Source organism: Cyprinodon variegatus, unplaced genomic scaffold, assembly GCF_000732505.1.
Source record: "Cyprinodon variegatus isolate N-32 unplaced genomic scaffold, C_variegatus-1.0 Scaffold151, whole genome shotgun sequence".
NCBI lineage: Eukaryota > Metazoa > Chordata > Actinopteri > Cyprinodontiformes > Cyprinodontidae > Cyprinodon > Cyprinodon variegatus.
This window is the reverse complement of record NW_015150604.1, coordinates 305,697-329,411: the sequence shown is the minus strand read 5'-3', so window position 1 is coordinate 329,411 and position 23,715 is coordinate 305,697. Positions and strand designations below refer to the sequence as shown.

The 23,715-nt window shown below is 37.7% G+C and overlaps 1 protein-coding gene across 10 annotated transcripts in view; it reads right to left on the bottom strand.

Annotated features, from left to right (window-relative positions):
• col25a1 (collagen, type XXV, alpha 1) overlaps positions 1-23,715 on the bottom strand; it is a 226,343-nt gene that overhangs the window by 85,299 nt on the left and 117,329 nt on the right. For all 10 annotated transcript variants that reach the window (XM_015377305.1, XM_015377306.1, XM_015377303.1 and 7 more), the window contains exon 4: positions 20,782-20,789. In XM_015377305.1, the coding sequence (XP_015232791.1) occupies positions 20,782-20,789 (8 nt within the window). The remainder of the gene's footprint in view (positions 1-20,781; positions 20,790-23,715) is intronic.

Sequence of the window (23,715 nt, the reverse complement as noted above, 5' to 3'; positions counted from 1 at the left end):
TATATATATATATATATATATATATATATATATAGATATATTTGCCTTGTCCATGAGGTTGTGAACCTGCAGTGCAACTTAATGTGGTGAATCAGCACATAAATGAAAAGTTTCAGGTTAAAACAAGCAGATTTGAAAAACAGCTTAAAACAGCAACGTGTTCCATGAGGTGGTCCCGCTGCTTGGTACTTGACCAGCAATATAAAGACTAACAACAGCCCTTGTAAACATAAATTGTACTATTGTAAAAAACAATGTTTCCGATTGTGGTTTCTCTTGGAGGGAATAAAAAAAAGTCAACAAGCTGAAGTAAATTGGCCCTTTTACATTCATACTGATGTTGGGGCATTCCAAAAAAGCTAAATAGGTTTCCAGTGTTTTCCTAAACGTTGAATTGAGTTGAGATTTTACCTGAGCATGGAAACTGGCTTAGAAGCAATACTGGCCAACAGACAAACTATTACTACAAACGTGAATTTTAGCTGCAAAGAAGCACACACTCAAACTAAATACTGCCATCCAAGTAAATCAGATAAGTAGCCTACCGCTCTTCACATGTAAAACACCTTCTCGCCTAAACCATTTCTGTTGTTTAAGAAACTTGCACAAGAAAAAAAGCTGTTCTACTATGAAAAATGTAAACATATGGAGTTTACTAAACTTTGGGTTAGATGAAATGAACACAGAGGTTTTCTGCATCCACTGAAGTGGGACAACATGAAGAAAACAATAATATCTAGAAAAGAGGCACATACAAACCGTTAAATACGGTGCAAGATATATAATGCTGTGGTCAGGTTTTTTAAAAAGCCTTTTGGCACTGGGTTCATGTTTATGGTTAAAATTAACATTTTGAAATACAAGGATAAGTCAACAACACCTTGAGAGCCTATATCGCAAACTTTTTGAGGCCGTGGAAACCCACCCATCAGGCAAATTTCAAGCCACCTTTGAAAATCTCCATCAAATGTGGTATATATCAAGGAGATGCTCTGTCCAAACATTTAACAAGACACCACCAGGATCTACGGCACCAACATAGGAATGTCATTAAGGCTGGAGAAATGTGGCCGGATGGTGAAAAAGAGAAAAAGTAATCCACACAAAAGGGTCTTTATTGCATCTCTATTCTTTATTTTTTACATATTCACTGTATTTTATTAAATAACATTTAATTGTATATTTGTTTTTGCCTGACCTTGTATACTAACTTCTTTGTTGCACCTTTTCCTTGTTTTAAAACTCCTGTTGTTTACTAGAGCCAATGTTACAAGTTAATTTCTCCATTGTGAGATCAATGAAGACCTATTTTATCTCATGCTATCTAATCTTGTTGAGGAGTGCCTGGGATACCTCAGGCAAATGGCAACCATGAGGAGCTCAAAAGGAAAGCAGTAACAGCCAAATACCTTACGAGTAAGGCGAGTTCTGAGACGTCAGCCTTCATTTCATTCTTTTCTCCATGTGCCTGTATGACCTGAGAGAAATGGACCCCCCATGCTCCTGATGACGGATGGTCTTCTCAGGGATATCCTCCCAGACCTGGACTAAAGCATCCGCCAACTGCTGGACAGTCTACGGTAAAACATGATGTTGGTGTATGGATCGAGACATGATGTCCGAGACGTGCTCGATCAGATCAGGTCTGGGGAACGGGCGGGCAATTCCATAGCTTTATTGCCTTAATTTTGCAGGAACTGCTGACACAGTCCAGCCCCATGAAGTCTAGCATTGTCCTGCATTAGGAGGAACCCATGGCCAACTGCACCAGCTTATGGTCTCTTAAGGGGTCTGAGGATCTCATCTCGGTAACCTAATGGCAATCATGCTACCTCTGGTGGGCACATAGACCGTTGTTGGGCCCTAAAAAGAAATGCCACCCCACACCATTACTGACCCACTGCCAAAGCGGTCAGACTGAAGGATGTTGCAGACAGCAGATCGCTCTCCGCGGTGTCTGCAGACTCTGTCATATGTGGCCATTTTGCCGATCCTGGTCTTCTTTGGCAAATACCAAGTATTCTGTACATTGTTGGGCCATGAGCATAACCGCCATCTGCTTACACAGATGGGGGAATTTCGCCCCCTTCTGTGGATGTAGGGCCCTCATGCCATCCTAACGGAGCCAGTTTCTAACCGTTTGTGCAGACACCTGCACATTTGTTGCGTGTTGGAGGTCAATTTGCAGGGCTCTAGTGGTGCTCCTCCTGTTCCTTCTTACACAAAGGCTGAGGTAGCGGTCTTGTTGGTGTACTGGCCTGTTTCCTGGTAGCGCCTCCAGCCTCTGGACACTACGCCTGCAGCCTCGCAATCTTTCTTGTCACAGCCTGCATTGATGTGCCATCCTGGATGAGCTGCATGACCTAAGCCACTTTTGTGGGTTGAAGAGTCTGTAGAATCTCATTCTACCACGAGTGGAAACCACCTCCAACATTCAAAAGTGACCCAAACATCAGCCAGAAAGCATAGGTACTGAGAAGTGGTCTTTGTTCCCACCCGAAGAACCACTCCTTTATTGAGTATGTCTTACTAATTGCCAATAATGTTCACCTGTTCGCAAATCCATTTGCACAATAGCATGTGACATTGATTGTCGATTAGTGTTGCTTCCTAAAAATACAAAAGAGAAGGTCAGTACTGTAATAGTAGGTGCTGCAGTACAATGAGGGTAAATACCCAACATTTTAGGTAGAAAACTTAATGTAAAATAGTACAGCTGCAAAAAACAGTAGAGATCCTACTCTAGTTGTCAGCTCTCAACCTTTTTATCACGAGGTTCCTTTTGCAGAGCAATCTCATACACTTAAAAATGTAAATTAGCTAATTTGCAGTTCATAAAATAAAACTGACCTTCTTCTTACACATGAAGCTTAGTCTGAGGGTAGATTTGCTGATTTTAAAATGTCTGAAAGGCCATTATCCCCGAGTCTTGTCCAAACTGCTTCCCATTTCCTTAGGGCTGAGATCTGCTGACCAACTGCTCTCGGCTATCCAAAGAAAAAGGCTCAGGCTCTAAGGAGTTTTTACCCTTGAACATCAAATGAGCTTCCTTTAAACAGGTTGAAAACTTTTATTTCTACAACTCTTGAAATCACACCATTTTTCTTGGCTTTAACACAATTTAAGTAGTATGATTTGGATTTTTCTTTTCATAATCGTTCTATGTCTAGTTTTGGTTTGGATTATTAGGATGTAGATTTATACTGCACTTTAGTTAAATTGATGTTAATTTAAATCAATAAATTAACTAAAGCTGCCATTTTTCTTTAATCAGGTTCTAAGTGCCTAAAAGCAGAAATAAAACACAAAAAGAAACAACATGGTTCTATTCTCTTTGTCCATTGCTTTACTGCAAACAGCATGAACCTTAGGCTTTTCAGACTTGACAACTTGATTTTACAGACTCTGGATTTTGGACAGTTGGCTCATGATAGCCTGGATGTTCCTTTTCTGTTTTGGTCTGTAGCACAAGGTATCCATTTCTCCCAGACAGTGCATGTTTCCACTGCTCAATGGTCCATCGCAGACGCCTCTGAGTCCTAAAAAGGCTCCTCTGCCTCTGGACAAGATGAACATCAACCTTGAACTCTATTTTGTCCAGTATAGTGCTTAATTGTGTATGTGCATGTAACTCTTGTTATATAACATTTTTTTAAGGGGAGACTGTGAGGGAGTGGATAGTTCAGCTGCCAAAGAATTGCACTGAAATGTGTCCAGATTTCTTTCACCTTTGTATTACTTATAATCCTAAAAAAAAAAAAAAAACTCATGCATCCCAAACCTTTTGATAACTTAAAAAAAAAAAAAATAGTCTAAACAAATAATACTCTTTTTAAGTCTGGTTTCATGGACTTTAGCAATTTAATCTTACTTTTTTATGAACTATTAAAATCATAATCATCTATAAATTTTCCTTTCTACTATTCAAATGTTTAACCTTTTTGGATGAAATCATACCAATAAACAATTAACTCTTTTAAGCCTTAAACTTGAAATCACACTTATTTTGATAATCTCATCAACAAAGCATTGTGAAAAGATTATTAGTCTAATTTATGTGCTTTACTACTATTAATTCTGCATTAAGTATGCACCTGCTCATTATGAGTCTCATCTTTTGCATACTATTTAGAGGGAACACCCAATGGAGCTTTTCCAAAAACTTTAAGCAGGTACATTCAAAGGCTTATATAGAGGGTATCAAAAAGCTCCCCTGGGGTTTATTTCAAAGGAACCAACTGTACTTCAGAGGACTTTCAACTTGTCAAACCATCGCTTTTGCTTCTCGGTTTCAGTCCTCCTCCCGCAAGGGGTTCTAATCAGCACCTGTATATGCTTTTCTCACCTTCTTACAGATTCAGCACTGTCTACTCTTCATAAGCATCAGACGCTCCAAAGCTCAGACTTTTTCTGTTTGATCAAACCGGCTTGCTTTGCTTTTAAAACTTTACGTATTTATATATTTTAACTCTTGATGAAACTTCTGCTTAAAATTAAGATTTATGGCTCCAGAGAAACACATGGGATGTAAGGTATTAAGTCTCTTTGAGTAATCATCAAGAGCTGTTTTTATGGTAACCTCTGTAAGGAGTGAAGATCCCTTAGTTTAATGACAAATAATCATATACAAACAATTTAAGGAATTTTGCTAATTTTAAGTTGATAGACCAGAGGTCTCTCAGAGGTCCATCAAAATTTGGACAGGGACACAAATTAAAGAGTGCACAGAAGATATATTCTCAAGCTGCCATGACACTGGTCCATACATATCCTTTTGTAATGTACAGTGCCCAAGGGGTGCAAATGTGCTGCAAATACATAATTATGAAGCAATTACAAAAAGTCCTGCAAACGCAAAAATGAGACAGGTTTATACTTACTAGGAGAGATATGCTTTATTATTAGACTATTTTATGTTAAAAAAAAACATTAAAAGTGTTTTAATTCCTACAACACAAAAATAACTAAATGTATGTTCTGAATTTATTGGTGTAAACTAAACCACTAAGATAAGAACTAACATTTTCCAGAGAACCTTTAGGGTGTTTTGACATTGTGCAATATTTTACACTGTATTATCTTTTTATGTGTTTCTATAAACAAAAGGCAATAAGATGCAATGCCAAACTCTAGATACAAAATTTGGTATTTAATAAACTGGTTAATGGGAAGAAATCCTGTCTCAGACCTTGTACATGGCATGATAGGAGGTAGAAAATAGCAAGCTTATGATAATGTCAAGAATTATCATGGATTGCTGGATCAGATTTGGGATTTTTTTTATAGACACATGGGTAGCTTCATATTTTAAGCCAAACCATGACCACAGTCTCCTGTGGAAGTCCTGAATAGTCTCTTGGTTTGAAAAAGAAAAGGAAACTTCTGCCACCTTTTAAAACTGAGCAGGGGAGAAACATGGAACAGTTTGTGGGAAAACTATAGGAAAGGAGACAGGAACATTGGCCAAAACCTCAAACAACATGGAGAACCCTGTCCTACAAACCTGACTATGTCACTTACATCACTTCATATTACAATTTGAGAACAAATGATGTACAGTGAAAGGATTCTGGCAAGGAGATCAGTTTCTAATGTATCTTCTGCAAAGCTACAGTAGTTACATTAGTAATGTATCTATGAAGAAAACCAGTAAAAAAGTATTATTATGTACTGGAATTTAATTTCTGTTTAAAGTACACCACTATTATTCACACTATCAATTGACTTGATTGGATCTTCCCATGATTTTGCAATTGTTGTTGCAAAATAAAGGTTTATCGTTATTTTCACAATGTGTTGGGGTTTTAGGAGTAGGGTTGCTTATTTCTTTTTTCTGCCAGATTCAGTTGCAGCACAGTGCGTTCCAGCTGCTAATGAGGCACACCTGCAACTGGTTCCACTCATCAGGGAGGAGCATTTAAGGAGCATGCTGCCAGTCCTTCAGCGCCTGATTGTTAACCAAAAGTGGTAAACTTCAAGATGCATAACCTGCCTTGTTTCTAATCCCCAGAGCCTCTTGTAGCCCTCTCGCCTTGTCTTTGTCTCAGATTTTATTAGCCCAGCTCCCGGTGAATTCCTGGCCCGCCCACTGAAGGAAAAAAACAACCTGGAACTCTGTTGAACATCTGAATCAAGTCTTTTTGACCAGGAGACTGCTCGTTTCTCTGCTCTAAGCTCCTGACCAAAAAAAAAGCCTGCTCTCCACTATGCTTGGGCTGCTAATGCCCTATTGCAACTCCAAACCTCTCAGTGAACCCTCTCCAGGCAGATAAAAACCCAGCTCGACTGTAAATTAAATAATTCCCTATTCCCAACAAATTAAGCTCAAACTAATCTGCATCTCACCACAGAACCTCAGCTCCTTCCTGGGTCAGAGGCCCGACAGCCCCTGGTACTCCGAATCGCATCATTAACTTCTCTTTGTAAGTAAACACCTTAAATCCTGATCGTTTCTTGTGAGCTCTCTGCATGTGGGTGAAGAGATATCAAAAACCATGACACATTGTTCCATAAACTACAGTACATGGCCCTTTACGATATCATTAAATTTCACAGACTACAATACTTCATTAATTGAGGTTGTTCGACTGTTAACTGAAGCCTTCAAATACCAAGTCTTTTCAAGGCTGATGAATTAAAAATGTTTCATCAATAAACAAATTTGTGAATATTGTTACTTATAGGACTTCTTCACTTGTAGACGAAGACTTCATGATTTAGGTATGCATCAGATACTGGCTTTAGTGTTCTTTTTATTGCCATTTAAATTTTTTCCAATATTTCTATTTTATTCCAGTCCAGTTCCTTATAGCAACCCTTACTTTTTTATATATTTTTACAACTTGGTCAGCCTCAAAGCCTGTTTAACAAAGCTGATGACTAACTTCTACATGAAGAATAAATCTGTAAAGGGGCAAGAGGTTTTTTTATAAACCCTGCATAGTTGCCGAATTACATTTTTAAAAAAAACAATACCTCACTTTGAAATGAAAAGACAGAGTCCCTCTCCAAATATTGAATAAATATATTTGACCTAACATTGATTTGTGTATGATGCATTTCTAACCTTTGGAAAACCAGATGAAACCAAAGGAATGTGAAAGGATTTATTAAGGATAAATAGCGTGCAATAGGCTCCAAGACTATTGGCAAGACACTTGGAGAAGTTGGTGCTCCGTCCAAAGCCTTCTACTATTACTACTCAAATAGGTTTGAGGATGACCATAAGAAAGGTGAAGAAGCATCCCAAAACTTCCAAGAAAACCCTTGTTAACACAATTGACTGTATTGCATTGAAATCGGGCAGCACCTTGCCAAAGAAGCAAATTGTGCTGACAAACCTTAAAAGTATGGTGGAGGATGTTCTTTTTCCGGGTGGATCATCAAAATGGGTGTTCCTTCTAATTGTCAATCATGCTGGTGATATGATTACGTAACGCCGTCCAACGTGCTCGTCCCCATTTTCACTTAATGGTGGTGAGTCTTGCATATTGGAAAAATTGCAAATTTTCTTTTGGAAAGTAAGCTTGTATGAGTGATGCAAACTGCAGCTTTTAAACAAAGCATGAATGCAGACAAATGGGCTTGTGCACGCTCTTGCAAGCGTTTGATTGATTGAGTTGATTGATCTCACAGTGGATAAATTTACTAGGCGTTCCATCTTGGGAGCGGTACAGTGTTGTGCATGTGCATTTTTTTTTTTTTTTTTGAGTGGAGAGGGTGGGTCTTTTCAAAAATTGCAAAAATCCTCCACTATACCTTTAAGTTCACCAGTGATTATCTAATTGCATGTTAAGAATGTTATTTGGCCATTTCTGTCAGATGAGTTTAGTCAGGGACCCAAGGTTGCATATTGGTTTCAAAATCAATCTCCCCGGTATCTACTTGAGTTGCAGTGCTTGGACAAAAAATCATCCTTTCATCATTTAAGCACATTGAGCTGGTTTTCTAAGGTATTAAACTGTAAGAAGAGGTAAAGGATAAATTGACTGGATTCCAAAAGGGAAAACATACATAAAACCATGGGTACAAACATTTTTTTCTCAACCAGAACTCTAATGATTATTTTAAGTGGGTCATCAAGGATTACAAATCAAACAACCAGCCAAGCTAACAAAATAGATGGCATATGAAGAATCACTGGCTTTGCCAGTCTTCATATTGTAATCAAAAGCTTTTAGTTACCCAGGGAAAGCCAAGAGATCTACAGGATACGTTCTGTACAGAAGGGTGAGCCAAAATCTAACACGATGAGTTGTGCATACCTACCGATCAGTGACAGAAAAGGTTTCAGTGTTTTCCAGGAATCAAATATTTTTTTTCCCTCACTGTAGTGCTGAGGTGGAACTTTTATTATAAAAATTGATGAAAGCACTCTTTCACATTTTGATATAAAATGGCAACATTGCGCGCAGTCGAATAAGATATAATTTTTGATTAGAATCAAACAAAACCAGCCCATAGCTTTCACTGTGAGCCACATATTTGTTGATATGCTGTTTTATTCATACTTAAAGTGACATAATATTAAAAAAAAGTATTGAAACTAGTTTGTTTTAATAGGGTATTTTATTTGCTATGTTACCGTGTTTCATATTTGTTTTAAGCGACTTTGGTGTTTTTGAGGGCAATTCCATCAACCATTGCAAGTTACAAAGCAACCCGTTATTGTCGGCATAAATAAAATTCTCTTACTTTCCTCTCCTACTATAATGTATCACAAAAATAATGGGCAAAATTCAACAGAGCTTGCCTAACTTAACAACAGGAGGCTGAGGGGCTGGCTTGTGTCCACATCTTTAGCTGCTGTTGACATGAGCAAAATAATTTCTCTCGGGTTTGGCTTAGAGCAGCTTGTACAGATTTTGTGAAATAATCCAACATGATACAAAATGTCAGTAACCAGGGAATCTGCATGTAACCTCTGTCTGAGTGCAGTTGTATTAGTTTTCATCATGGTTACCAGTTAAACTTATCAAGGTCCAGAATAGCAGTCCATCAAACAGAGCTCACATTCGCTTGAGTAGAAGCTGGGCCAAATGGGCTGGCTGCTGTTTCTGTAGCACAAACTGCTGGCCACATGGATCCAATCATCTCACCCTGAGGCATTGGCATCCCTTAAGACCCCGGCCAAAAACGCAGCTTTTAGTACCTTAACAGCTCTCTCTCACATGACCACACAATATCAATAAACGTGCATACACAGGAAGTTAAGCTAAGTAATCGCCAATCTACCAAGTGCTGACAGGGAACAAATAAGTCAAGATGGTACAGGTATGGAGTGCCGATCAGCGTTAGGATGCAAGAGGGCCAAAGGAAAGGTCTGAAAGGGGTGAGCTATTACTGACACACTTCATGCAGTTGAGAGATCTAAACTGTATAAAGTCGTACACTGAAGAAAAAAGAAATGCTGATTTTACAAGAGTCTGGAGATCGGTTTAACTTGGCAGTGTTTTTCGAAATATGCCATGTCTTTTACATCTTGTCTGAAAAGAACTGAAAGTATCTTATAAACGATGGAATGCCTCAGATTGTTATTGTAGCTTCACATTCACAGCACTGCAAGCACAAATGTTATCCTCATCTACGTCTCCACAAGAAAGCAGATAGTCAATATTCAAACAAGATGAACATACTTAAAAAAGGAACACGCCTATGCTGGCACACTGCATAGCAATGTAGTTCACTACAGGAGGTGATTAATGTGCAGCAGCACAGTGAGTGCTCTAAGCCTGTAGGTTGGACTATTTTGAAACTGCTGTTACACCGCTCCCAATGTCATGTATGCTGTCATTTTTGAAAAATGCAAATCAAAACTCAAAGCCTGAGGAAATGAAGTCCATTTTAAGAGGATATCAAGTCATTCCATTTTTTTTTTTCTTTAAAGCAAGTGCGTCCCTCTGATAGTTTCCCATTCTCAATTATAAACTGTCCTCAAAGGTCTGATGATTGTTAGCAGAATTAGTTATATTTTAAGCAATGACTATATCCACCGTTCTGAGGTGACTGCACTGTCTGGTTGGTGTTATGTAAACTAATGTAAAGTTAAAGCTGAAGTCTGTAAGTTTTTAAAAATCACTTTTTTGTCATATTGGCTAAAACTGTCCCTATGCCCAGACAGCAGTACATGTGATATGTAACCTGTGAAAAAAACTGCTTCAATTGGTTCCGCCTACTGCCTGTATTTCAATCTGGAAAGAATATTTCGGGACGAGTCAAAACAACCAATCACAGCCAGAGGAGCGTCTGATGGAGTTTCAATCATAGCTCACACACGCTGAATCCCGCCACCCCGACCACCAGGTGGGGCATGAGTGAAGCAGAGAGGGTGGGGGAGTGGCGTGAAACCTGTTTTTCTTCAAATTTTCAGTCGAAATCTGCTCTCTTCTCAATGTTACAGACTGCAGCTTTAAGGACCATAGCTTATCAATAAGCTGGTCTATTAAAAAAAAAAATGTGTTTTTTTTTTAAAGAGTAAATGGGATCCAACATTGATCAGAGTTACCTGTAGAATGCGACAGTGGCGTCAATGGCGTCGGATGTAGGAGTTTGCCCTGAAAGGATTGACGGTTCAAGCCCCGGCTCTGACATTTCAATTGTCGTTGTGTTCTTGGGCAAGACACTTCACCTGCATTGTCTACTGATGACGGTCAGAGGGCCCGGTGGCGCCAGTGTACGGCTGCCCCGCTTCTGTCAGTGAGCCCCAGGGCAGCTGTGGCTACAATGTAGCTTGCTATCATCAGAGTGAGTGTGTGTGCGTGAATGGGTGAATGAATGTAGTGTAAAGCGTTTTGGTCAAGTTACCTGACTTGAAAAAAGGCGCTATATAAGTACATGCCATTTACCATTTACCAAGGCTGCAAGCTTAGACTAAAAGCCATTCTGTAGTAGGTTTGCTTTGGATTGTTTGATGCATTAGAGTATACAAACTAATAAACGATGGTAGTGTATATAGTTTGTAGAAATTTAAAGCTTATACAACTTTAGGGTGTATTATTTAAAGCAATCATTTTAATTCTCGCAGTTAATTTGTCAATTTTTTAAATCCTTTTTGATTACCTTTTTTTATTCAACTGTAAAATAATTCATAGATTTAACTAAAGACTCAATTCAAACCGTTGTTTTATATAAATGACACATTTGAATTGTTCAAGTTTTGAACATAAAATGTCAAGATCAAGAGAAAGGTAAGAAAACCTAAACCTAAGGTCAGTGGATTTATGAGTTCATTAACTTCTCATTGGAAACAACTTCCCACGATTGGGTTCAACTTCCAGCAAATTAGTTAGATTTCTGGTGTATATTTCTTGTAAAAATAAGAGCAGCACCCTGTCACTGCAGGATTGTACGTGTGGATAATTATGCCAGAAATAGTGGAGAGAAGGACAATGGCAAATTAAATTCTCATTTCTGTTCTTGCTCGGAACACAGCATCTGCTTTCTGAATTGTTATCTGGTACCACTGTCTGAACACAGCTAATTAAAACAGACTAAAGCATTTTAAAGTGGTTTGTAGCGACAGGTTTTGGTTAGCTTGGGGTTTTATATGAATAAAAAAAAAAAAAAACACAAAGAATTACAGTCCATCAAACTCATATGATTTGGACCAAACTAAACGAAATGTAGTACATGATGTTTGAAAGCTGAGGAGCAAACCTTGAACCTTTTTTGAGCTGTCTAATCTTTGGCTCTTTAGCCAAAGATTGTAAAAAAAAAAAAAAAAAAGGGGGAAAGGGTGCATTTTTTTATATCATATCCCTGAAATTGTCTATACTTTGTAGCAAATTATGTCTTTTTGCACCCTTAATGCTTCACACTATCTTAATAGGTCAATCTGGAAAATATATTATTAGAAAGGGCACAGTGAAGACTATTACAAAGGAAATAAATTGTTTTAAATGTAATGCAACAATCAACAAGCACACATGTAGAAATCACAGGAGTGGAAACTTCATAGCCGTGCTGACAACAGAAGATGCAACCATGAAAATAAACGGATAACAATGACTGATAACAAAAACAAGTACTAAACAATGACTCAACAACTGATTAATATTTATTGCAGACCAGTTGAAAAATGAACCATTTCTGGTCACTTGCCAAGCATCTGGTACATCCCTACATGGTGACATAACAAACGGAAAAAAAGTACTATGAATTGCCTCTTCTGTTTAATCTAAAGCCAGGGTCTTCTTCTGTTATTATACCTGAATGAATGTATAATTTCAGCACCTTCAGTTAAAAACCTTGGCACGTTACTACAAGCTTGATGATTACTTCAACATATGAGCTGGTAAAAGTTGTTCCAAAACACATAGCTGAGCAAAACGACGTAAACTTGCAACAGACTGAAGGATATCCTCATATCTTTAAGTACACCTCCATCTGTTAGTTCTGCATGGGAACTCTCGGTCATATTAGCGCTGGGCCCCAGGGGAACTTTTCTCTTCAAGGCAGGAAACTAATGGAGGACAGGGATGTGAGTAATCAGAGCAGAATGGGCAAGAGCGGATGACCACAAGTGGCTGGAGCTCGTCGCGGGAATCTGGGCGCAGAGGTTAGGCAGGGATAGGAAAACCACACTGGAAAACTGTCTTGGGAATGGCATCTGGTTCCCATATCCACAGTGTATCACAATTAGCCGGCATAAAATGGCTTTAATGTGTGTGTGTGTGTATGTTTGTGTGTGTTTTTGTGAGCATGTCTGCTTGTTGTTATGTGTTGGATGTCCCTGTGGGAGAGGGGACCCTGTTAACGAAGTAAAATGAAACTGATAGTGCGTCCGATTATGTGTGTATATACTGTATGTCTTTGGTCGAGTACAATGCCAGAATGTAAATCAAGCTTGTATGAATTTTTTGTCATGAAGTGTCATTCTCTCCTCAAAGACACACACATTTTAAAAAGAAAAAAAGTTCAAATGGTCCCTGTGTCATACATACGTGAATGTCTGACCCAGAAAACTCTTGTTTTGGAAAGGAAATTTGGAAAATTGTTCCTTGTTCCAGGTGGAAAAGTATTTCACTCCTTCCCAAGCCTTCTGTTCATTCTATCAAAACCACACGCAGAGTCATCTACATTTCTCCTCATTAGATGTTTTCAACTGGAGGAAAATTGATCTAAATGCAAGGAATGTGAAGGCTGTTTAACAGCAAACATAAAATTTAAACTGTGTGAGTATTCAGCCTGCTCAGCAAAAGTATCCCGCTGATTGCCTCATATCGCGGTGAGTGAAGCTCCCTGAGCATCATTTGCTGAAAACAGCTACAGCTGATGGGCACTGACTGTGCAGGCAACTCATAGCTGAAAAGGTCAAGCTCTTAATGTGGTCATACTGAGTGCAAGAAAGCTTCCTCAGGCCCAGCTGTCCTTACAAGCCCAGAAACATGCTGTCACCTCAGATAGATCCACTCTAAGGGGCAGAGTCTCTTAGTTTAATGTTATTTGCGGTATTGTTACTCCTTAAACCTATTCTCATGATGTCATGTTGTAACCACAAACATCTATGGATGTCATGGGATTGATAAATATGAATTTTTAAAGTGCTACCTAACAGAGTTTATCTTAATTTCAGTATAAGTCCAGCTGTTCTGTGAAGGTCCCAAAATGTAATTTTTGATGAGGGGATGCCCCTGCACAACATTCCAAAAATTTTTACCACAAACTGTTATTTTCATCTGCACAGCATCGCCAAGGTGAGGCAAATCATCTCACAGGGAGAAATTATCCATGATTTAATTTCCTTAAATGTATAGCACAGGATGTTTTTTTTGTGGGTGGATCATCTAAATAAGTGGTCCTCCTAATTGTCAATCATTCTGGTGATATGTTTACATAAGGCCATCCTACGTTCTCGTCCCCATTTTCACTTCCTGGTGGTCACTCTGATATAGTGGAAAAATTGAAAATCCTGTTTTGGAAAGTAAGCTTGAATGAGTGACGCAAACAGCAACTTTTAAACCGAGCATGCACAAGGAGAAATGGGCTCGTGCACGCTCTCGCAGACATTTAATACTCCCTCTCTGGAGTGGGTACAAGTTATGTGCAGATGCATTTTGTTTTTTAAATGGAGAGGGTGGATCTTTTCAAAAATTCATGAAAATCCTCCACTATAACTTTAAGACTATACTGCTGTCTACAGTTTGTTCACTGTCTTAACAAGAAGGAGCCCAGTTGCCTACAACTTGAGCAAGACTCTGCTTTATGTTTTCTGACCCACACAAACAGGAGAAGCCATATCACTCCTCTCCCTTCATTGGCTTCCTTTCACTTCCAGGATACATTTTAAAATCCTGGTCCTTATGTTTAGGGCCCTTCATAGACAGGGGCTGAACTACATTACTGGTCTGATCCAGCCCTACACCTCACCTAGAAGGTCAAAGTCTGCCAATGGTCGCTTGAACCTGTTTTAGAATCTGAGGTCTTCTAGAGTGTTGGCACCGTCTTTCGAACAAACTCCCTTTGACTTTGCACTCTCTGACTCTGTGGATACTTTTCAAAGCACTTAGCTAATCATTTAATTCATTAATATAGTTTGTTTCCACTTAAATTTCTTAGTTTTTTACTTGTTGCTTTTATGCGTGTTAAGTATTATTGTGTGAGACATTTCATGACCTCTAAATAAAGCTTATTTTCTGTCAGTAGACTAGAACTTCACACCTCTATTTACATATTATGTCCATTGTAAAACATGGTGCATAGTGCTAAGGATTATTTTCTTTACTATAGAAGCTGTTGGGGAGCTGATGGAAAGATGGATATAGAGCGAAGTTGAAAGGAATTATGGAACAAAATCCTTTAAACGTTATAGACAACCTACAGTGGATAAAAAATCAGGGACCAGGCCTTTATAGCAGAATAATGTTTCAAAACCTAAAGCCAAAGCTACAATAGAATGATTTAGATATTGGGGTATCCAACTTCAACTGGAGTCATACAAGTTTTTCATGTATTCCCACAAGTACTTAACTGAAATTGTGGTCTAAGCCTGGTATTGAATTATTCAGAGCATCTAAAACATGCAGAACAGTGGGTTTTAGAGCAACATATAGTGACATGATGATTTGATGTTTACAAACACTGTCTATTCAATCTGATTACAGATTGTGTGGAAAGAGGAATGAACAGAAATTTGTGTCTTTAGATGAACAAAGACCAATATGTTTTGAGCTGTCCGCTTTCAAAACAAAGTATTAACTCATTCATTTGATGTTTAAAGGCTTCATTTTTAAGATACTTTTTGAAAACAGTACTAATAAAATAATCATTTTCATTCTGAGTTCATGCATTTTCATTTGCTACTACACAATCATGCATTATTTTGTGTTAATGTTTCTTCTTAGGTTTGCCTGCAAATTGAAATCTTGTGCTACTTGTGTTCTCACAAAAACACAAGAATCCATCTTGCACTGTTCCTTCAACTATTTTGAGACTGACCCAAAACGGATCGGTCAAACATAGTAGTACATCGCAGGACAAAAAGCTGTGGAGAAATGAAGCTTCCAAGCCCATAACTGAGCCAACTATGGCTATCACATCTGTCAGAATTAGGGGTGTGGGAAACATTCTTTTCGGCGATACAGATTTTTGGCTGCCCAATATCCTATCGATCTTTCAGTTCATAATATCAATTTTAGCAGCGCCATCTCTGTAGTTTAGGGAGTCCCAGTAGATAATGTGGTCTAGCTCAGACCCCAAACAACATGGATGCTAAAATAACTGAATGATCAATATTTTCTGATCAACATATACAGCACTTGCTTTTATTTATACATTTAATTTTCATAACTGGGAAAATTTTAGTGATATTGCAATATTGAGAAAATATTGTATCATGACCCAAGTATCGTGATATGTATCGTATCGTAACACAGAGAACATTACTTTTACAAGCATTAGTTGTTGTTGTTTCTCATGGTGTCTACTGAAATTTTTCTTTCTCACCTTAATGAGCTAAAACCAAACACACACAAGGCTTTGTTTTGGAAACTTCTAAAGGTTTGTGCTGAAAACTCCCTCTTATTCCTAAACAGAATAGAAGGGAGAAGCCCCAGATTGATTATGTGCAGAACTAAACCTGGGTGCTACACATTATCAACCCGGCTTGCCAGGTTAGTCTAATCTGAAAATCCAAACACATACATTCCAGTTTGCGAAACTAACATTAAAAGCATGTTTAAAAGTTCAAGGGGTGTTTATACTTTAGTAAGGTTCTGTATCTATACATTACCTTTTTATTTCAAGTCCTTGACCCAACAAAACAAAGAAAAAAAAAATGAACCAATGTGTTTGCTAAGTTTGCTAAGTTAAATATGCTGTAGGGGCAGATGAGCAGAAGTGATCAAATTCCTGCTGGAAGGATGTTTTATTAAAAGGTATAGAGCTGTGGCGAATATCAAATGAAGGGTTGAGGGTGCATCATCGCCACACTTCCCCTAATCGCCGTATTGCAGATGCATAATTCATACTTTGTGACAGATCATCCTCTAATCGCATCACAGAAATCTCAGCAGATGAAGTAGGGAGGTTGAAACTACTTGTCAAACACAGATTCAGGAATATAAAGCTTTATTTACCTGACTTCTAACATGACCTTAGAGGGGGTTTGTGTTCCACTGTAGCAGGTGTTGCCTGAGAGGGCAGTTTTGTTTTTTTTACTTGAGCATCGTAGCATCTTTAAATGTGTTTTCATTTTAATAAGATTTTAAGGTATGTTACTTTTTTGTTGAATGTTCTTTGGAATCTGAGTTTAAAAAGAGGGAAAAAAAACATCAGTGTAAACGAGTGTTTGAGTGCAGTCTCTCAGGCAGTGTTTTATGCCTGATTGGTGCTAAATGGTGTGCACATTCAGTGGTGAGGTTTATTTTTCACAGGAACCACTCTCATATTCCCAGAAAGATGAGAAAAAGAACCCCGATAACTGCACCCCAAATATTTCATAGTTTAAACTTAATTATGTCAACAATCACTTAGATCAGAAGCATCGGGCCCCACCGACACAAAAAACCCTTAAGCATTTGTCACAGGCTGGACTATAATGACTTTTCATTGCACATTCTCTATATTATCATATGTCAAACTTTCCAAGTTCCCAGTTAGTAAAACAACAACATTGCCTCCTAAATTCCAACTAGGAAAGCTGGAGCTCAATTTAGCTTTCATTATGGGCATGACACATAGAGGAAATCATAGACAGAGACATGCTTCTGCATCTTTGGAAGAAACAGCAAAAGTTGCTTGTGTAAATATTGCCTAGTCCAGTAACCAGCTCATTAGCATACTTCAAGTGGAATGATGCGCTGCAATTTGTTTAACATCTTTTTGGTGCAATGTGTGTCTTACACTAAAATGTCAATTTCTGTTTTCTCTTTTTCTTCTGAAAGTTGTTCCAGCCAATAACCTTATAGCGTCAACTTCAAGATCAGAACTACTCAAACTCAAACCTTCAAAGTCTGCAATTTCTTTGTTTTCAATAGACAAATAAGTAAACAACCCAACATCACCAAACTGGTGCTTTAAAACTGAAGGAAAAACTCAAGAGTTGGGAATAAAATGGAAATCAAAACAAAAGCGAATAACTTCTCCATGTGTAACTGGAAACACAAGCTTCTAAAGAGGTTAAATCCTATAGAAGTTAACAACTGTGTGTTCCTGTCCATTTATCAGTTTCAAAGAACAACAATTAGGTCATGCGGATCTGTGATGATGTTTTCCGCAGCGGTTGGTTTGTTTGGAGGGATCAGAGGGCTGTGTAGAATTTACTTGGTGTTCCCGAGTCAAAGTATGGCTAATGAATATTTATAGCAATGTGTCCCCTGCCATCCTCTGGGTGGGCATACCAAATGAGAAACCACATGTGATCACATAGACTGCTGATTCTTTCAGATTTGGTCAGCACTGGCTAAGCCATTGTCAGAGTACAGAATCAGTCATTTCCATAAAGATACAACTATGAGTGCTTAATGGCATTTTTTTTTTTTTTATTGGGTAAATTTAGTTCAGTACTGTTTTACACGAAAAAATGAGCTTAGAAGATGTCTGTATTTTTCTCCTTAAATATACTAAGTTCTAGACAGATCATTCACCCTAAATAACAGGACAACTCAAGTAGTTCACTTAAAGACACAAAAACAACTTAACCCTTAAATTTTGCTTCATAAAATAAGGTGGAGTAACAGAAATACAAGAAACAAAACAGACAGAAAACCCTTGTACTATTAGTATGAATTAATACCGGTGCATTCAGCTGAATTCTAAATCAACACTGTAATTGATAGGTGGGAGCATTATGGCGTAGGACTATGATTTAACAATATCGTAGTGTAAGTCTTCAAATAAAAGCAGCAGGAATTTTTTGAAAAGAGTTAATCACCTGACATTAATCCAATTAAAACATCATTAAGCTGGCATAGAGTCCCCCAGAACCCTAAAATTTCTATACTTTTTCTGTTTATGAAGGGGTCAAAATCGTACACTAGAAACAACAGTTGTTTTCCTCCTAGAGTTGTGTTTTTTGCCATTTCAAGGAGGCTTTTAATACTTACTACCTGTCACACTGGAGAATGTATATATTTATATATATATATATATATATATATATCGTGCAAAATTATGTGCTCAGGGCTTATTTTCTCTGCTCTAACATATTTCTTGCTATTGATTCCGCCTGACAAAATCATATTGGCAGCAACCACCTGGTTGAGTACTGGTAGAGTACTGTCAGGTATTCAAGTGGATCAAATTTACAGTCTCACACAAATGATTGGTTTATGTGATTCATGAAATAGTTTTCCAGTACGCGAAGAGATGGACTTCTCCATCCATGCAAACATATCAAACGATTTTTCGACTTCTGTCCTATTTCGCAGCATCTCACAGAATGATTTCATTTGTCAGCTATATGGCCTGGCAAAAGAAACTGAAAAGCTAGACCACCTGCACTTACTTATATCCCAGAGCCCCACGAGCGAGTGTCTGAGAAGGCTCAGAGGATTAACTTACAACTTTTACAGCTCAGTCGGCACACGCTATTATACCTATTCAGCCACACTTGCCTCTGGGCTATGTACAAAAGAAGAAAATAGCCGCACGCACACATATATATGCACGCACTGCCCGCTTGACCTGGTTATAAAGCAAACTGTCACAACCCTACTGCTTATGTCTGCATGTATGTGTTTTTTCCTCATCTTTAGGGGAAAGTCTGAAGTTTTCCATCTGTTCTGAGGAGTGAATCTGTGATCCGCAGCCTGCGTAATGAGGTGAGATAATCTCTGCAGGTTCTGGGAGCTGCCAGGGATGGATGATGGTAGGAGGAATGTTATAAAGCAGACTGCCCAGATGACAGCAACAAGGGTCCCTATTAGAGAAAGGCGGTGATGAAGAAGTAAATTTGATTATGTAGTATGACCACTTATTCCTGCTAGTTGAACGTCACAAGCTATTACGTTACTTTACTAATATAAGTACTGCTGCATATTTCTGAGTTTACATCTTTACTTACTTCATCTAATGTATAGACAACCTTGTTATAATACAATTAAATAAAATAATACAATATTATCTGGCTGCTTTTGTTTACAAAAAAGCAGCATATGCCACAATTTACATACTGTAATAATGTTGTGTCCAACAGCCTGTGGCGAGAGTGTTTTTAGCGTACCTTAGTGTTTCTGATTGCCTGGTCTGCCTCTCAACCACTGAGTCTGCCTGTTGCTGTTCTCATCTGTTTGCCTGACCTGTCTTTCGACTACTGGACCTCTGAGCCTGCCTGTTCCTGTTCTGATTCGTTTGCCCGACCTGACTTCGGATTACTGGATCTCTGAGACTGTCTGTTCCTGTTCTGATCTGTTTGCCTGACCTGGCTTCAGGCTCCTGGACCTCTGAGCCCGCCTTTTCCTGAGTACTACTAATAGTAACTGGTTAGTTAGCTGGATATCCTCTCTATGATTTTTATTTTGTACAACCTTGGACGTCTAAACTTTATCACAATCTGGCCTCCTAATTGTTTGCTCAAACACCCTGATAGATCTCGATTTTCCAAGCCAATTTTACCACACTTTTAAGCTATAGTACTTATTTCTTTCAGCTTTAAATTGGCAGTTCTTTTAAGTCAAAAGTTGAACTGAGCTGTTACTGTACGGATACTAAAAGACTCAGTTTGAATACCTGATATAATATCCCTAAAATAACAGCAGCCATTTTTTTTAACATATTATTACATCACCAATCATAAGTCAAATATAGCTGCACTTGTAAACGTTTTTCTGTCTCCGCCAAGTATAGTGACAGCAGAAATAAGGGAGTTGGAGATGCCAATATTACACCCATAGACAGCACATGCACTTACAAAGGTAGTAGGCTAAAAATCCAAAACATTTATGAAGTATTTTTAATAGAGTAAGACTGTGCTGTCCTCTTTTTGTAGGTAGTGAGGATTACTGAGGCATATCTGTTGTCCTTTAGGAATATCTTGCATGACATGCCTATACAATTTAATGAGTTGTTACTTATATGATTGTTTTGTGACTGTTTAGCTTCTCTACAGATTAACTTGTCAGAAACCTTATTAAGAAAAAAACAACTGATTTCAAGGAAAATCAAACAATAACATAAATTAACTAATTCCTGCTCCTCAATAACTACTGTAATAATTGTTCTTATTATTAGACCTTGTAGCATTCTTCTCTTTACTTAAAGAAATGAATAGATCAAAGAACAGGACCTCAGGTTTTTACCTTCACATTGAACTCTCAAATGAAGTCACAAGGCAAGAATACTTACAGGAGGTCCTGAAAGAGAAAAGAAAAGAAAACTTGATTTAGTTTATATTTAAATTGCAATCAAACACAAAGTATCACTATTTCAGAAAGGAGAATACCTAGACATGTGAAAAAGAAATGCCAGCATTCAATAATTTCCATTTTTATTGTATATAATGCACATCATTAAAACTTATGTCTTACTCTTAAAAGTGGTCACTGAATCGATTTCATACAATATGATACAATGTATTTCACAAGAATCACATGAAAACTAAAGTATATGCGAAAAGATGCGTCAACATTCCATACATGTTTTATACACCCTTTTTATTATTTTCATACATATATGAACACATAGTATTTTAGGTTTTCTGTATTTGTGTCCTTTCAACTGCTCCCATGTTGAGGGGGTGCCCCAGCAAGTCATTACAACCTGCTACCAGATATGGATGGATGCTTTTCCTGAGGCAAGCTACAATCACAATTAAGACTTTATACAGCTTATCTTTATGTAAAGTTTACATTTTTTGAAGAAACTTGATGTTTTCTTTAAATATTTTTGTTATGCACCTTATTTGCCTGGAAATAAATGTGTTCTACCATTGTTTTTGTTGCGTGATTCTTCATTTCACCATTTCCATGGGTTAACTGATGTAAGCCCAACAGGAGATACAAATGGATGCTCAGTTTAGGAAATATCTGTCTTAGTTGAAGTTTAGAGGGTAAAAAAACAACCAAGGTAAGAAAGCCTTTTGAAGTATGTTTATTTAAGAGTTTATGTATTTTGGTGAAATCTACTAAAGAACAGTTTTTTTTGTGGTGCAAGCATCTCTATAATGAACTAAGGTTAAAGACAACAAAATATGGACATTTATTCTAAAAGATAATGAGCATGTAATATGTTCATAATGTGCTAAATAAAAAATACTAAAGGTGGAAATAATTTAACACCCAACTGTCGCTGGGTTTTTGTAAGCTCATGCATTTCCTTGTAATTCTATCAGATTTGGATGCAGTTTATGTATGTCTTTACAACATTTCAAGTACAGTATTTTCTTTGTTTCTTCCAATCATTTAGTTTCACTGATGATCGATTGATAATAAGAATTAGATATCTCCTTTCCATATAGGTAGTATTTTTCCCAAGGACTTAAACTTTCTGTTTTCCATCCAGTTGGGAGAAAAAAATGCCATCAGGGATGGCAATCACATTTTAAATTTGTAAGTGGCTCTGATTTTATTATACAAGGGGTTGTGTGCTTGTTAAAAATCTCCAATGATTTTTGTGAGGTGACACTTTTTCCCCAATTACTGAAGCTCAAAGGACTCTGTGAGAGAACAATGCTACACTCCCAGAACCAAGCAAATATTGGACTTTTTATTAAAAAGGTTCCCAGCTGCTTCAACCCTGAGAAAAAGGATTTTATTTCTTTACCATCCCCACGTCCCCTGAACCGCTCTTCTCCATGATTTGCTCAAATCGGTCTGACAGCTGGGGCCCATGAGAAGTCATGAGATTGAGACTTAGTGGGCCAAGCTAATATGCTGTTTAATGAATGATTGAATTAAAGGAGAACAAGGTTTCGGCAAACCTTCTTCTGTATACAAATAAATTGGGTGTTTGTGGAGGTACAATAATTAAATCATCCCGATCCAACTTTAATCATTTTCACCTTTATAATCTCACATCATTGATAGCTTAAAGCTCTATCTTTAGATAGAGCTTCACATTCTTTATGTCATTCTACTAGCCAGTTACAAATAATAGACATAATTCAAGAAAAGGCTATCTTGTGGAGGATGAAATAGCAAATATTTTGGCAAAGGTTATGAGAATTTAGGGTAGTGCAAATGTTAGTAACAAAAAAAGAAGTAAAGAAGAACAATTAGGAAGAATGGAAGTTAACGTCGCAGAATACAAAGAAGGGGGGAGGAAAGTTGCTAGGAAGTATGAAAAGTGGGTAGAAACAAAGAAAAGTAGACTGAAAAATTGTAAGTATAGGAAGGAATAAATGTAGAAAGGAAGGTAATTATAACTTGGGAAAGTGTATTACAACCCCAGACTTAAATGGGATTTTACTTTTGAATACAAAGCAATGGATAACCATGAAGTGAGAAGAAAGTAACATACTGTAGTTTAAAATGATAAACAAAATTGTTATAATCCTCATGATGTAACAGACTAGTGAACAGTCATTGGGTGTACATATCTGGTGGTGGTACTTCCCAAAAAATATTTTGGGAAAATATTTCATGACACTTAAGAATAAAGCTCCAATTTCCTCGCAAACATCTTTAATAAAAAAAATAATGCTTTTTGTGGCAAAAAGGGAGGGAGCTGATTCTGGGCCCCCCCCCACCCTGTTGGCGTACGTACATGCTAGGAAGAGAAAGTTTTACCCTTTCTCCTTTTTGTCACAGCTGAAACTAAAAGTTAATCTATTTGTTTTCCCCAAGTTTGAAATTACATTTAAAAGCTGATATTACCTAGGCCATTTAAACATGTGAATAGGCTGCTAAATCATTCTACTGTAGCTATGACTGAGTGTTTGGGGACGTGTTGTCCTGCTGGAAGGAGAACTCTTAATTCTCTGCATCTCTTTTTCTCTGCTTAAGAGAAGCAATGAAATTACATCATTTTGCCATAATTTTGGGGTTTTCATTTATTGTTTATCATGAAAGGAAGGAAGGAAGGAAGGAAGGAAGGAAGGAAGGAAGGAAGGAAGGAAGGAAGGAAGGAAGGAAGGAAGGAAGGAAGGAAGGAAGGAAGGAAGGAAGGAAGGAAGGAAGGATCTTATGGTTTTCTTGTATTGGTGTCTTGCTGCAACACGATATAGGATTGGTTTTTCCCTGTTTTTAGACATCAGGTGGAAGTAATCTTTTTTGTATTAATTACCTCATTCATCTAGGATTTTTTTTTTTTCTGAGTGAAAAAGTCCCACTTTAACCTCTT